At 36.2% G+C, this 13,680-nt stretch overlaps 1 protein-coding gene across 5 annotated transcripts in view; it reads left to right on the forward strand.

Annotated features, from left to right (window-relative positions):
* COL12A1 (collagen type XII alpha 1 chain) overlaps positions 1 to 13,680 on the forward strand; it is a 115,617-nt gene that overhangs the window by 9,346 nt on the left and 92,591 nt on the right. For 4 of the 5 annotated variants that reach the window (XM_019442672.2, XM_019442673.2, XM_053904717.1 and 1 more), the window contains exons 3-11: positions 704 to 820; positions 2,829 to 2,972; positions 3,620 to 3,679; positions 5,917 to 6,180; positions 6,357 to 6,521; positions 7,212 to 7,385; positions 9,639 to 9,929; positions 10,376 to 10,978; positions 12,402 to 12,674. The exons of the other annotated variant lie outside the window; for it this stretch is intronic. In XM_019442672.2, coding sequence (XP_019298217.2) covers positions 704 to 820; positions 2,829 to 2,972; positions 3,620 to 3,679; positions 5,917 to 6,180; positions 6,357 to 6,521; positions 7,212 to 7,385; positions 9,639 to 9,929; positions 10,376 to 10,978; positions 12,402 to 12,674 — 2,091 coding nt within the window. The remainder of the gene's footprint in view (positions 1 to 703; positions 821 to 2,828; positions 2,973 to 3,619; positions 3,680 to 5,916; positions 6,181 to 6,356; positions 6,522 to 7,211; positions 7,386 to 9,638; positions 9,930 to 10,375; positions 10,979 to 12,401; positions 12,675 to 13,680) is intronic. 5 annotated transcript variants of the gene reach the window in all.

A 13,680-nucleotide genomic window follows, 5' to 3' on the forward strand; every position in this document is an offset into this window, starting at 1 on the left:
TATTAACATCCCTATTACTACTTTTGATTATTTGTCTATGAGAACATGAATATACATTTAAATGTATATTTCCTTGTGCAACATAACAGTGCTAAATTTCCCATGATCTCTCCCTTTCATTAAAATACATATTTCATCTCTGCACAGATTGAGATTTATCAACAAAAATTAATAACAAAACAATGATGCAGAGAATGGACAAAAAACATCATTGATTCTTTTCCACATTATGGAAAAAAAGTACTATGTCAATGTTCTAAATTAACTTCTATGGTTACAAGCAGGTTGTGATTTGGCATGCTTATTCAAAATGCACTCAGCATGTATTAGATTCCTTTAATTGTTATGTGAATTGTTTGCATATGTGGTTATTATATGTGATTTCATTGTACTTGTATGTACTTGTATCCAGATATGTTTCTATTTTGCTTGATTTTGCTGGCCATTCTTGGATGACCTAGCAACTCAAGAATCAAAAGTGTTTTGTGCTGTCTTCTGTAATATGTATACTCTCTGATGTTTTGTCATATCTTGTCAGCTTTTAATTTTATTCTTATCCAACAAGATATCTTCTATATTTGTTGGAAACAAATTTATGCAAAGACAATTTTAGTAAGCTTTGCTCGACACAATTCTTTATTGATTAAGTTGACCATTTTGTGACATTGGAAAATGTAATTGATATCAACTCTCTCTTTTGCAGTTGACCCACCTTCAGACTTGAATTTTAAAATAAAAGATGAAAATACTGTTCATATGTCATGGGCAAAACCAGCTGATCCAATTGTGGGTTACAGAATAACAGTGGACTCTACAACAGGTAAGTTTTGAAATGTTGGGGTTTTAAAAAGAGACATTAAAGGTGATATAATCCAGTCTTCTCTCCTCCTTGCATTTCATTATAAGAAAGCTGAAATTTAGAGAACCTTAAGGATTTAGCTAATGTCACCAGATATTTAGTGGACTCAGGTCTCCAAATTTCCAGCTTAGTACCCACTGTTATATTTTTGTAGTGTTGAGCTTTATTATATGGTTTGCTGTGCTAAGCTGTTGTTATTAAAAGAGTTACTTTTTTTTTTTTACCTGACCAGAACATTGCTGCTAATCTTTGATTTTATAAAGTAGAATTCTCATTTCTTGATATTTTTCTTGAATTAGTATTTTTAACATTTAAATTATCAAGTGATGAAGTGAGTTCTTATGCCTTACCCAGTGTCTTATACATTTCAGTACACAGGAAACATTCTTCTAGAATAATGTTGAGCTACCATGATGGAAGATAAGAATTTACTTTGGCTAGGTGGATTCCGTAGATCCTAGACTCAGAGTCTTTAAACAACAAACAAAAAATCTTGTTTGGGTTGTTGTCAAGAGTTATCTTTAGTGTTCATGATGTTGCCCAACTGTGGAGAACTAGTCTCTATTGATTAACTTTTAGTTTTAACATGGCACGGAAAAATAACCATTGCCATTTGCACTGGCCGTGGTGGGAAGAAGTCTTGTCTGGCTGACAGTAGAGATGAATGATGTTGATATAATTTAAGTTTTCTGAAACTACTAGTGATTTTAAATGCTAATTTATCAAGGAATTGGAATTTTTTTTTAAATATGATGTGAGAACTTAAGGGGTCAAGAATTTACTTTTTCCATTTTGAATCTTTCTCCCCAAATATACTTGCAGTTAACTAATTCACTCATTCCACGGCAAAAAGTCCATTGAAAAACAGTCCTATCAGTTTCCATATGTTGGAAATTACTGACTCCTGTACTCCCCAAACTGGCACTGAGACCACCGAACCCAACAGAGCCCTGCTGGCTTGTCCTGTGGGGGCCCTGGTTGGTTCTGCACGTTCCACACAAAAACCAGGAATGTTTCTAAGGGTTCTATTTTACCTGTTACCTTTATTGATTATTTATCTTTTGATGAAAATTTAATATAATAAAAAATCCTACCAGGCACTTAATGCCTAGGAACCATCGTTCCTGATTGAATAAAGAATGAACATAATCGGGGCGCCTGGGTGGCTCAGTCGGTTAAGCGTCCGACTTCGGCTCAGGTCATGATCTTGTTGTCCGTGAGTTCGAGCCCCGCGTAAGGCTCTGTGCTGACAGCCCAGAGCCTCGAGCCTGTTTCAGATTCTGTGTCTCCCTCTCTCTCTGACCCTCCCCCGTTCATGCTGTCTCTTCCTGTCTCAAAAATAAATAAATATTAAAAAAAAAAGAATGAACATAATCTATATACGACTGTATATCCAGTACACTGTATTTTGAAATGTTTGATACCTGGTTAAGTCAATTCAGAAGACTATGGTTACCCATTAATGTATGCACCCATTTGAGTCCGGAGAATGCATTGCTTCCACACAGACTGCTTCCTACTACAGTTTAATTTTAACCTATAATGTCTTTGAGTTGATTTTCATCCCCTACTTGTCTTTCTTCATTCTCCTCCAACACATAATTTAAAATTAAAATTAATTTTTTTGTCTCATTTATGAAATAATTTTGTTATCTGCCATTAGCCCTAAAAAACAATGGGGGGTTTTGGTTTGATATTCTGGTATATCTTTATTCCAGAGGAATCCTTGAGTCCTCAAACAAATATTGAATATGATTATAATAAGTAAGGTCAATGCCAGCCCATTTATTACATTTCAAAGTTCTGGTTTTAGAAGACAGAAGAAGATGATGTGTGGGTGTTCTGAAAAAAAATGCATATATATTTAATTTTTTAGATTTTGAGTGTATCTGGGAATTATATTATATTGTGTCATGTTATATGTGAAAGATATTTTATTGCATTCATATTTTCCTTTCTATATTTCCAGATGGGCCTAGTAAAGAATTTACCCTTTCAGCTAGTACCACTGAAACTTTATTAAAAGACCTTATACCTGAAATAGAGTATGTGGTGACAATCACTTCATATAATGAAGTAGAAGAGAGTGTACCAGTTATAGGACAATTAACAAGTAAGCACACATACAAAGTACTTCTATCCTTTTTTATTATGCAGACGATTTCTCCAACCTTCAGATTTAATCTGTTATGCAGAGTTACTTTGTATCAGTATTAGCTGTTCTTTCTATGATCGTAGTCATTAGTGGATGTTAATAATTCATTCCTGGTTTATAACCCTGGTCTCTGGAAGCAGCAGGAGTGTTATGAATGAAAACTATTAAAAACATTAAACTTTGCCAGGCAACAATGTTAATGTCTTTTTGAAGTACATCTAAAATCTCACTAAAAATAGTTTATTTGCAAGGCATTGCTTATTTGGCAGTATTCTTTGAGCAGCTGGGCATGGACCGTACATTTGAGAGACAGCGGTGTAGGGGCGTGTGGGTGGCTCAGTCGGCTGCGTGTCCCGCTCTTGATTTCTGCTCAGGTCATGATCTCTCTCAGTTGATGAGATTGAACCCTCTCTCGGGCTCTGTGCTGACAGTGTGGAGTCAGCTTGGGATTCTCTCTCTCTCTCTGCCCCTCCTCCACTATCTCTTTTTCTCAAAAATAAATAAATAAACATTGAAAGACAGTGGTAGAAAACAACATATTTATTTTTTTAAGGAACTATTTGTAAGGGTTCATTTCTTTTTGTAATAATCAGGTTTTGATTCAGTTCAAACAGGTGGCCCAACAAAGCCAGGGGAGAAGAAACCTGGAAAACCAGAGATACAAAGTAAGTATTTCCTTAATGTTTTTGCTTGGATTTATAGAAGTCATGATGTAATATAAAGGAGATGTTCCAAATTATATACATAGTTTGATTTTATTCCTGTGCTAATTTCTATTGGTGTTATCTAGAACAAATACAGGCAACATAATAGTAATATATGACTAAATAGTTATATTACCTTACATTCTGGGTTTCTAGTCAATTTTTCATTCTAGTTACTAAATATTCATTTTACTGGGAGTGTTTTGAACTGGTGCGTGTCCACTTTTTTTTTTTTTTTTGCAGGATTTTGGCAGTAGGTGAAAAACAAAGCTCATCACTGGACTTAACTCATTTCTCAAAGAGAAACTGATTGAAATAGGGATATAGGAGAAATATAAGGCTGGAACACAAGAGAGATGCCCTCATTGTGTTTGAAGAAATTCAGTTGCCATGAAAATACACTTCTCAATCTATGTATATGTTATGCTCATCTCTAGGGCATTTAGATGACTTTAATTGATGGCAGTGTAGCTATTTCCAGTGTCTGTGCACAACATCTTGGCAACATGTGGGTCTTGACATATCTAAAGAATAATTACACATTTTCCAGAGATGATGTTGGGGAGGTGGTGTCTGGGAATCAGTGGGGTGAGAAATTGGAATGGAGTCTTAAGCAGTTTGAAACAACTTCCCAGGTCATTCTGATACATTCTTTCACTACTAGCTCTATTATTATTCCGCCCCCACAAAGAATGCAGGAGGCAAGTTAGAGAAGAAAAAGGCATGAAAAACATTGTTTACAATTTTCTTTATAATATACAATTAGGAGCCCAACCCCAAACAAAATAAGGTACACAGTGATCCTTGGTGCGTTTGTAATCAAACAAAAGGAATTTTATTTAGTCTTGCTTTTGCAGTTCCTAGCTTCCTTTGTCTTCTATTGCTTTGTCTGACTTACTGGGATGGACCTTTAAGGAGTTTCTTGGACTCCTAATTTACCACCTTATAAAAGTTGGATTTATGACCCAGGATGACAATAAAAGGATTATGAATACAAAGTCCCCTTTATCTGTAATTTTTCCCTACAAATAATTGTTTATCATTCCTTCTGATGCCGAATAATCCAAGTGAAGTTTGTAGTATGTAGTTATAATGCTAATATTTTCTCTGAGCCATCAATATTTATTCTAAATCAAAGCATTATACCAAATATTGAGTATTCAGTAGACTTAAATGGGCCCATTAAATGGTGTGCAAAAATTATTTAGGCATGCAACTTGTATTTAGCTTGCAAAATTTTCCAGGACCCTTTCCTTCTCTTCCTAGCCAAATATTTCTTTTATTATCCACCAACTGACTGCAAGGACGAAAACATCTTCAGAAAATTCACTTAGTGTTGCCTTAAAAATACAGATTTTCATGAGAATCAGTTTGTTTCCCTTCTGACCACAAAGAAAAGAAAGATAGGATGTTTAGTTATAAAAGCCAATCATTGCGTTTCAGTAATTTAAGGATGTAATGTGAATTTTTACTTTTGAATTGAAATGTGTTTTTCTACTCTTTGTTTTGTAAAAGTAGGTTTTAGGCTTCCAATTTAGATACACTGAAAATTAGGACAATAAGATATTTTGACTACCTTGCATAATATTTATGCTTGTTTTGACTTGTGTTAGACTCTGTTAACCCTCTAGACAAACCGACTGCAAACTTCAGACAATTACATTATAAAATGCAGAAGAATTTTAAAAGTTTTTCTCTTTTCTTCAACTTAACTGCATCTGTTTGAATAGGACAGCAGTTGTTTTGTATTTTTTGCTAAATACCAAGGAATGAAGACACTGCTTACACTCGTTTTGTATGTCTCCCAGATGTTTTGTGTAATTTTTACTTGGAGAAAAGAGGAAGGATATCATTTATAAAAATAGATAAGTTGATAGCATAAATACTTCCGTCACATGCTCTTGGAGAGTAGGTCATATATCTATTTATCTTTTCTTGCACGATGTCTTATATAGTAATTTAGAGCCATATAGTTTCATAAAAGCGTGTTAAATGAAAGCACTGAAAATGCTTCTGTATACGCAATTAAAACAGTTGGTTCTTTTGTGCATGTCGGTTGTGGGTGAAGAACAATGTGAATTCATTCTGATCAACAAAATGATTTAAGGAGACAACAGTTTTTCAATGTTAGCTTGTAGTCTTTAACTATGAAGCAAGTTAATAATACATCAATTAAAACTATATCCAATGCATTTCAGAATGCTCTGTCAGTGCCTGGACTGATCTGGTGTTCCTCGTGGATGGCTCATGGAGTGTGGGAAGAAATAATTTTAAGTACATTTTAGACTTTATTGCTGCTCTTGTGTCCGCTTTTGACATCGGAGAAGAGAAGACAAGGGTTGGAGTTGTTCAGTACAGCTCTGATACCAGGACTGAATTTAACTTAAGTCAATACTACCAAAGGGATGAGCTTCTTGCTGCAATTAAAAGAATTCCATACAAAGGTGGCAACACAATGACAGGTATGTTTTACAAAGTTCATTATTGTTTAAAAATAAGTGGAACACCTGTTTGGGAAAGAAATTAAGCATCACACAGTTATCATAGCTTAAATAAGTTTGAAGTTAACCACATAGTTTTTGACTTTGGCAAAATTGTGTAGTAAGAAGGGAACAAATATGTTTCTTTTTCACTTCAGGGGATGCCATTGATTACTTAATTAAAAATACTTTCACGGAATCTGCTGGAGCGAGAGTTGGCTTTCCTAAAGTGGCAATTATTATTACGGATGGCAAGTCCCAGGATGAAGTGGAAATTCCAGCAAGAGAGCTTCGGAGTATTGGGGTTGAAGTTTTCTCTTTGGGTAGGTCATGTTTGGCTGATTATTTTCACTTTAGAACTACTTCAATACTGCCTGCTTAGGAAGAGGAAAGGTTGATTCCTGAAGGAAGGATGCTATTACAAGTGTTTACTGCATTTTATAGTGTAGTGCTAAGCCAGGTTATCTTTCAGTAAAAATTCTGCTTATGTATTTCTCTCCTAGAACTCCCTCAGCCTATGCATTGTGAGGTGGTATTCATATATACATATATATATTTTTGCCAGCCCTCTGTTTTTCAAAGAACGCTGGGCCACTGATTCTAATAAAGATCCTCCTTGTATTATCATTAAGTGTTTCTTTTTTTTTTTAAATGTGTTTCCTATATTATGTAATACTTGCGGAATTCAGAGGGTTCCAGCTCATTCAGGACTCTGGAAGAAGAAAGTATTATCTTTACAGATGGCAGGGACAAATGATGGCATGGTTGGGATGAGAGCCCACTCTGTTTCACTAACCATTCATTTTCCTCTTTGGCTGGCCACTTTATGTGAAATTATAAAATGCCTTTGTCATTTGAACAGTTGCACATTCGTTATGAAGCAAACCAATTCTGGTTTATGACTAAATAAGGATTTAAAAATGTCTTTACTTGTGAAGGACTGAGAAAGCAAAGAACTCCCCGAATTCAGCACATTTTTCTTTTCAATATATCCTTGTCCTTTTGTTTTTAAGGCATTAAAGCTGCAGATGCAAAAGAACTCAAACAAATCGCCTCCACGCCTTCATTAAACCATGTTTTCAACGTGGCCAACTTTGATGCAATTGTGGATATTCAGAATGAGATCATCTCTCAGGTGTGCTCAGGTGTTGATGAACAGCTTGGTGAATTGGTTAGTGGAGAGGAAGGTGAGTGAATTGTTCACTGTTCCCATGTGTTAGCCTTTTCCATTATTTGATGGCATTTGTAGCTTTATAGGAATTCTAAAGGTAGACATTTTTACTCAAACATATCTTCTAGTGATTCTCCAGTTGTATACTCCATGTGTATGGTTTTTCAGTAACTCAACTTCTTGATATTATTTGTATTGGCCCCCTTCCCCCAGTGGAGCATTAAATAAAAAGATTTATATCATTATCAAGTTCTTAAAAAATCTTATTTGAACAAGTTTGACCTGCTCTTTTTGTCTAAGACCACTTTGTGCATGTTGAGTGTCTGCCCATAATTATGCTATTCAGGTACTTGCTTTCATTGTCTTACACTCTGATTTAAACATTGGCAGGCTTGGAAGACATGTATCTTAGCATTTGGCAACATCAACTAATAAGAACACTGTTAAATGTTCATGTTAAGTGGTGAAAAAAAGGGTTTTCTATCATCATTCTCTGCATGTTTTCAAAACTTTTAAGAATATATCAAAGATCAGTCAGTTTGATCCTTCCACATCTGGAAAAAGTTCCCATTTTTATCAGTTATTGTTTCTAAATACATGGGAGAAGGAAAAGACATTTCAGAAGACATTTCATAAACATCCTTTTGGGCATTAGAAAGTCACAATTTCCATGATTGTTGTCCTCTTAGCCTGAGAATTGACAAGTGATTAAAGATAAGTTTAGAATAGCTACATCTTCAGTCATGTAAACTCTTTAATCTCCAAACCCCAAGTGTTTTGGCAATGTTCACTGGCCCCAATTCTATTTCAGAACCCCTTCTCATTACTTCATGGGCTCCAAATCTTCTTCGTTTTACTGCCTAATGTCTGATTCTTTTGATCTGTGCTATTACAAAATCAATCCCCTCACCCCACTTTTCCCTGATTAGCCTCTCTTTATGTAGTCTTTTCAATACTCTATTTTTTGAAATATCTGTTATTTATTTTTGGGAGAGCAAAAGATGGGGAGGGGCAGAGAGAGGAGAACAGAGGATCTGAAGAGGCTTCTGCGCTGACAGGCTGACAGCAGTGAGCTCCATGTGGGGCTAGAACTCACACACTTTGACCTGAGCCAAAGTCTGACGCTTAACAGTCTGAGCCACCCATGCACCTCTTAAATACTCTACTTCTTACCTGTTGTACACTGTCCACACTGCACGTGTGAGGGTAGACCAAATTTCTGTCCTGCCACTGTTTGAACTCTGCTTGTATGATGCGCAGGGCTGTATTCCAGCTGTTTACACTGTTCTTCAGGGCCTCTCGCTCTTGCTGGCTTAGCCCGTGACTTCTTTTCCCTATTCTGTCTCTGCATCACTCAAAAGTTTTGGCCAAACATCCAGATGGCACGTCTGTTGCTTCTCCATGCCCCCCACTACTCAATTTTTAGACATCATTTTTATACATATGTATGCATATGGAGATATGATTGCCTTTTTGAGGAGGCCACGAGTAAACTGGTGCCTGTTTTATCATCCATTTCTTGCAGGCTGAGATTAAAATAAAAATTGGAACTGTACATTCTGGGAAGTTGATTACATTGACAAATGTAAAAGTGTGAAACTTTGATGTGAAATGTCTTCAAATACTTTGTTGTCTGTTAGCATACATGACTGTATAAGGATAGAAATGTTTTAGATGATTGATATTTCTTTGTCGATATACATGTTGTAAAATGTGTCACTCCTGGTGGCATTATGAATAGAGTTGAACGTTTTTTCTTAGCTTGAAACAAGTGGGAATAAAATTGTCTAAGATTATAAGAACTGTCATTTAAGAACTGCTGAATCTTTATCTTTGCATATTATAAAGTATCTTTTAAAGATTACATTTTAATCTTTATAACATCATGAAAACAGAAAAAGAATTGAGCAAGTCATTGGTTGAGCAAATATTTATTGAGTGCCCACTTTGGTACCTAAGAATAAAGATGATGAGTAAAATACCAAAATTAGAATGGAAACCTTGGTCCCGGAGAAGAATCAGGCATCAGACATCTTTTTATTGATTTCTTCCAATGACTTTCTTTCCCCCTAATTTTCTCAGTTCCCTGATTAAAAATCAGGCACTGAGTCTTTTTTGGTTTGGATGTGTACAGGTGAAAGTGAAGACTTGGGATTGGGCAACTCTTCTTGATGCCTTCATGATTAATTTGACTTGGGAGGCTCAAATGTTCAAACCTATGGGTTGCATTGCACTGTTTGTAATCACTGTTCTACTTGTTACTTTTTAGTTATTGAACCTCCTTCAAATTTGATTGCCACGGAAGTGTCATCAAAATACATTAAACTAACTTGGAGTCCATCTCCTAGCCCAGTTACTGGCTATAAAGTCCTCCTTACACCAATGACCGTCGGAAGCCGACAGCACGCACTGAGTGTGGGGCCTCAGACCACCGCACTCAGTGTTCGTGACCTTTCAGCAGACACAGAATACCAGATCAGTGTTTCTGCCATGAAGGGACTGACATCCAGTGAACCCGTTTCAATAATGGAGAAGACTCAGCCCATGAAAGTTCAAGTGGGTAAGTTCATGGGTATATCACTGAGTTTGGAATAGGTGATGGTTCATTTGACAGTATGCCTTCCTGCATCGGGTTTAGTTTTAAACAAAATATTTACAATAGTTTTCTTTAAAAAATTAAAAAAAATTTTTTTTAAATGTTTATTTATTTTTGAGAGAGACAAAGACAGAAAGCAAGTGGGTTGGGGCAGAGGTAGAAGGAGGCACAGAATTTGAAGCAGGCTCCAGTCTCTGAGCTGTCAGCACAGAGCCTGACATGGGGCTTGAACTCATGAACCATGAGATCATGACCTGGGCGGAAGTCGGATGCTCAACCGACTGAGCCACCCAGGCACCCTGCAATAATTTTCTTTTAAATAAGCGTGCATACTGAGAAAACCAGATATCTGTATTTTAATGACTGATTTGTATTTGTTGAACTTTAATGGACTTTCTTTCTTCTTACAGAATGCTCACGTGGTGTGGATATAAAAGCCGATATTGTGTTTTTGGTTGATGGTTCTTATAGCATTGGGATTGCAAACTTCGTTAAAGTTAGAGCCTTTCTGGAAGTTCTTGTAAAAAGTTTCGAGATTTCACCAAATAGGGTACAGATAAGCCTTGTCCAGTACAGCCGGGATCCTCATACTGAGTTCACTTTGAAAAAATTCAACAAAGTTGAAGATATAATCGAAGCAATAAACACCTTCCCCTACAGAGGAGGATCTACAAACACTGGGAAAGCAATGACTTATGTCAGAGAGAAAATATTTGTGCCTAGCAAGGGTTCAAGAGGCAACGTACCAAAGGTCATGATTCTTATCACTGATGGGAAATCTTCAGATGCTTTCAGAGATCCTGCTATAAAACTAAGGAATTCCGATGTGGAAATCTTTGCAGTTGGTGTGAAGGATGCTGTTCGTTCAGAATTAGAAGCTATTGCCTCTCCTCCTGCTGAGACCCACGTGTTCACAGTGGAAGATTTTGATGCTTTTCAGAGAATATCTTTTGAACTCACACAGTCTATTTGCCTTAGAATTGAGCAAGAGTTGGCAGCTATAAAGAAAAAAGGTTAGTAGACTTTGTAGAGTCAAAGTTATCTGTTCATGAACAAAGCATTTGGTTATAAAATTGAGGATATAATTGTGGATTGTTCTTTTCATGAGCTAGAAAAAGGAATTTTGCTGCCTTATAGAAATCTTTTGAGCTTAGTTTATTTAGCTCTGAGATAGGACTTTATTTTGGGTATGGATCATGTATTTATTGATGAAAAAGCTGTTTACCATGAGTCACGAGATATTTTCAATCCTAGATCCTTAAGCATGGCTGGTTACCAGCTTTATCACACTTATTTGTCATATTCAATTCAACAACCGCTAGTTGAGTGTCTACTATGTGCTAGATGGTGAACCAAGTCTTTTGAATCAAAGGTGACTAGAACAGAGTCCTGGATGTTTGAATTCTTCTTACGCATTCCCTTTCCTGGGACACTTTTAGGCATTATTCCTCAAGCAGGAATTCCCTACCCTCTTTTCTTCATTTGTTCAAATTATGTTTTTGAACATTCAGTTAAAAGTCCCATCTCTTTCATCAAGGCTTCCTTAACTGCTCTGGTGCTGAACACTTAGTATCACTTCCGGTCATTTGGCGTTCATAGGTACTGCTCTGTTTTGTTAATAACGTCACACTCTCTTTCTTTCCAATTTGATTGTTCCCTGAGAACAGCAGTGTGCCTTAAATGTTGGCTTTTCCTATGACTCAGTTTAACGAATACTCTTTTGTTAGGAAAAGTCCCTTAATTATAATCTTGAAATATCTGTCTATCACCAGAAGTTAATATCCTATTGCCGAGGATGAATGGGAAAATACTGATGGTTTATTTTAGGTTTGTTACTGTTTAACTATTCCAGTTGTGGGCAGGACCATTTCATTACTGCTTTGTGTTTAGAAACTCAATTCAAATTCAATTTTGTTTATTTATTTATTTATTTTTATTTTTTATTTTTAAAGTTTAGTTATTTTGAGAGAGAGAGAGAGAGAGAGTGCACACGTGAGTGCAGGAGGGGCAGAGAGAGAGAAGGGGAGAGACAATCTTATGCAGGCTCCAAGCTGTCAGCACAGAGCCTGATGTGGGGCTTGATCCCATGAACTGTGACACCATGACCTGAGCTGAAATCAAGAATCGGTCACTTAAATGACTGAGCCACCCTGGTGCCCCCAAGTTCAATTTTAATTAGTCATTTAAACAGTGTAACTTAGTATTATGAATGGTCGAGACAAATGATCAGGATCTTCTTGTAGGGCTGTAAGTGAGAGGCCCTCTCTCAATGGTCATGTGTGGCATATTTACTCAATGTATTTGTCTCAATGACTATTCTTCCAATGAATATAAGCCCTTTTGGAAAAATAATCATTAGTTCCAATTTAGCTTTATAGATTTAAAAATTTCAAACTCTGGCCTTTTTTTTTTTTCTTTTCTTCTTTTTTTTAATAGCTTATGTACCTCCAAAGGATCTTAGTTTTTCTGAGGTGACTTCTTACAGTTTCAAAACGAACTGGTCTCCCGCTGGAGAAAATGTTTTTTCATACCACATCACCTACAAGGAAGCTACCGGGGATGATGAGGTCACAGTGGTGGAGCCAGCATCGAGCACCAGTGTCATTCTGAACAACTTGAAGCCAGAGACTCTGTACTTAGTCAACGTAACTGCAGAGTATGAGGATGGCTTCAGCATTCCCTTAGCCGGAGAAGAGACCACTGCGGAAGGTGAGATGGGGTTTCTGACCCTGTTTTCCAAAAACTAGCAATTTATTGTAGAACCAGGTTACAGTTCGAAATAATCATCTGCAACTATAGTTTAGAATGGTGAATGTCTTTGTAAGATTCAGCCTCTATAAAGTACAGCTATTCATACACCCTTTTAGAAAGTGGAAAAAAAATTTATGTAAAAAAACCCCTAGATTTATTTTGATGAATTTGAGGTTAAGAGATACAGAGAACTATTAATAATTATGGAATTAACTCTCAAAATATTACTTTTCCAGATTTTTCTGTCCCATGTTTCAGCAGTGTTATGTTCAAATACTTATGAATTTTGTTTGCTTTATCTATGGATGTGATGGCAAATATATTACCAAATGTTTTTTCTTTGTAAAAATTGTGGTAAAATACACATAACACAAAATTACCATTTTAACCATTTTAAATGCACATTTCGGTGGAAGTTAGTGCACTCATATTATTACCACATGTGTCTCTAGAACTTTTTTTATCTTGCAAAACTGAAACTCTGTATTCATTAAAAAATGACTCTCCATTCCTCTCCCCACTGCCCCTGACAACCACCATTCTATTTTTCTGTTTCTATGAATTTGACTACTCTAGTTACCTCATAGGGGTGGAATCATACAGTATTTGACCTTTTGTGTTTGGCTTATTTCACTTAGCATAATGTCCCTAAGGTTCATTCATGTTGTAGCTTGTGTCAGAATATCCTTTCTTCTTATGGCTGAAAGAAATTCCATTGTATGTATATACCACTTTTTGACTGTCCACTCACCCATGGGTTGCTTCCACCTTTTAGCTATTGTAAATAATGCTGCTAAGAACATGGGTGTACACATTTTACCAAATGTTTCAAGCAGTGTTTGTTTAGGTATATCCTCTTCACTGGATAGAGTTGAGTACTTTCTGATACATTTCACTACATTGGATATTCAAAGGGTACCAAGGAACCTGGCCATGAGAAGACTAAGACTAGGCAATTACTCTT

This window comes from Panthera pardus, unplaced genomic scaffold (genome assembly GCF_024362965.1).
Source record: "Panthera pardus isolate Hobbes unplaced genomic scaffold, ASM2436296v1 HiC_scaffold_17, whole genome shotgun sequence".
NCBI lineage: Eukaryota > Metazoa > Chordata > Mammalia > Carnivora > Felidae > Panthera > Panthera pardus.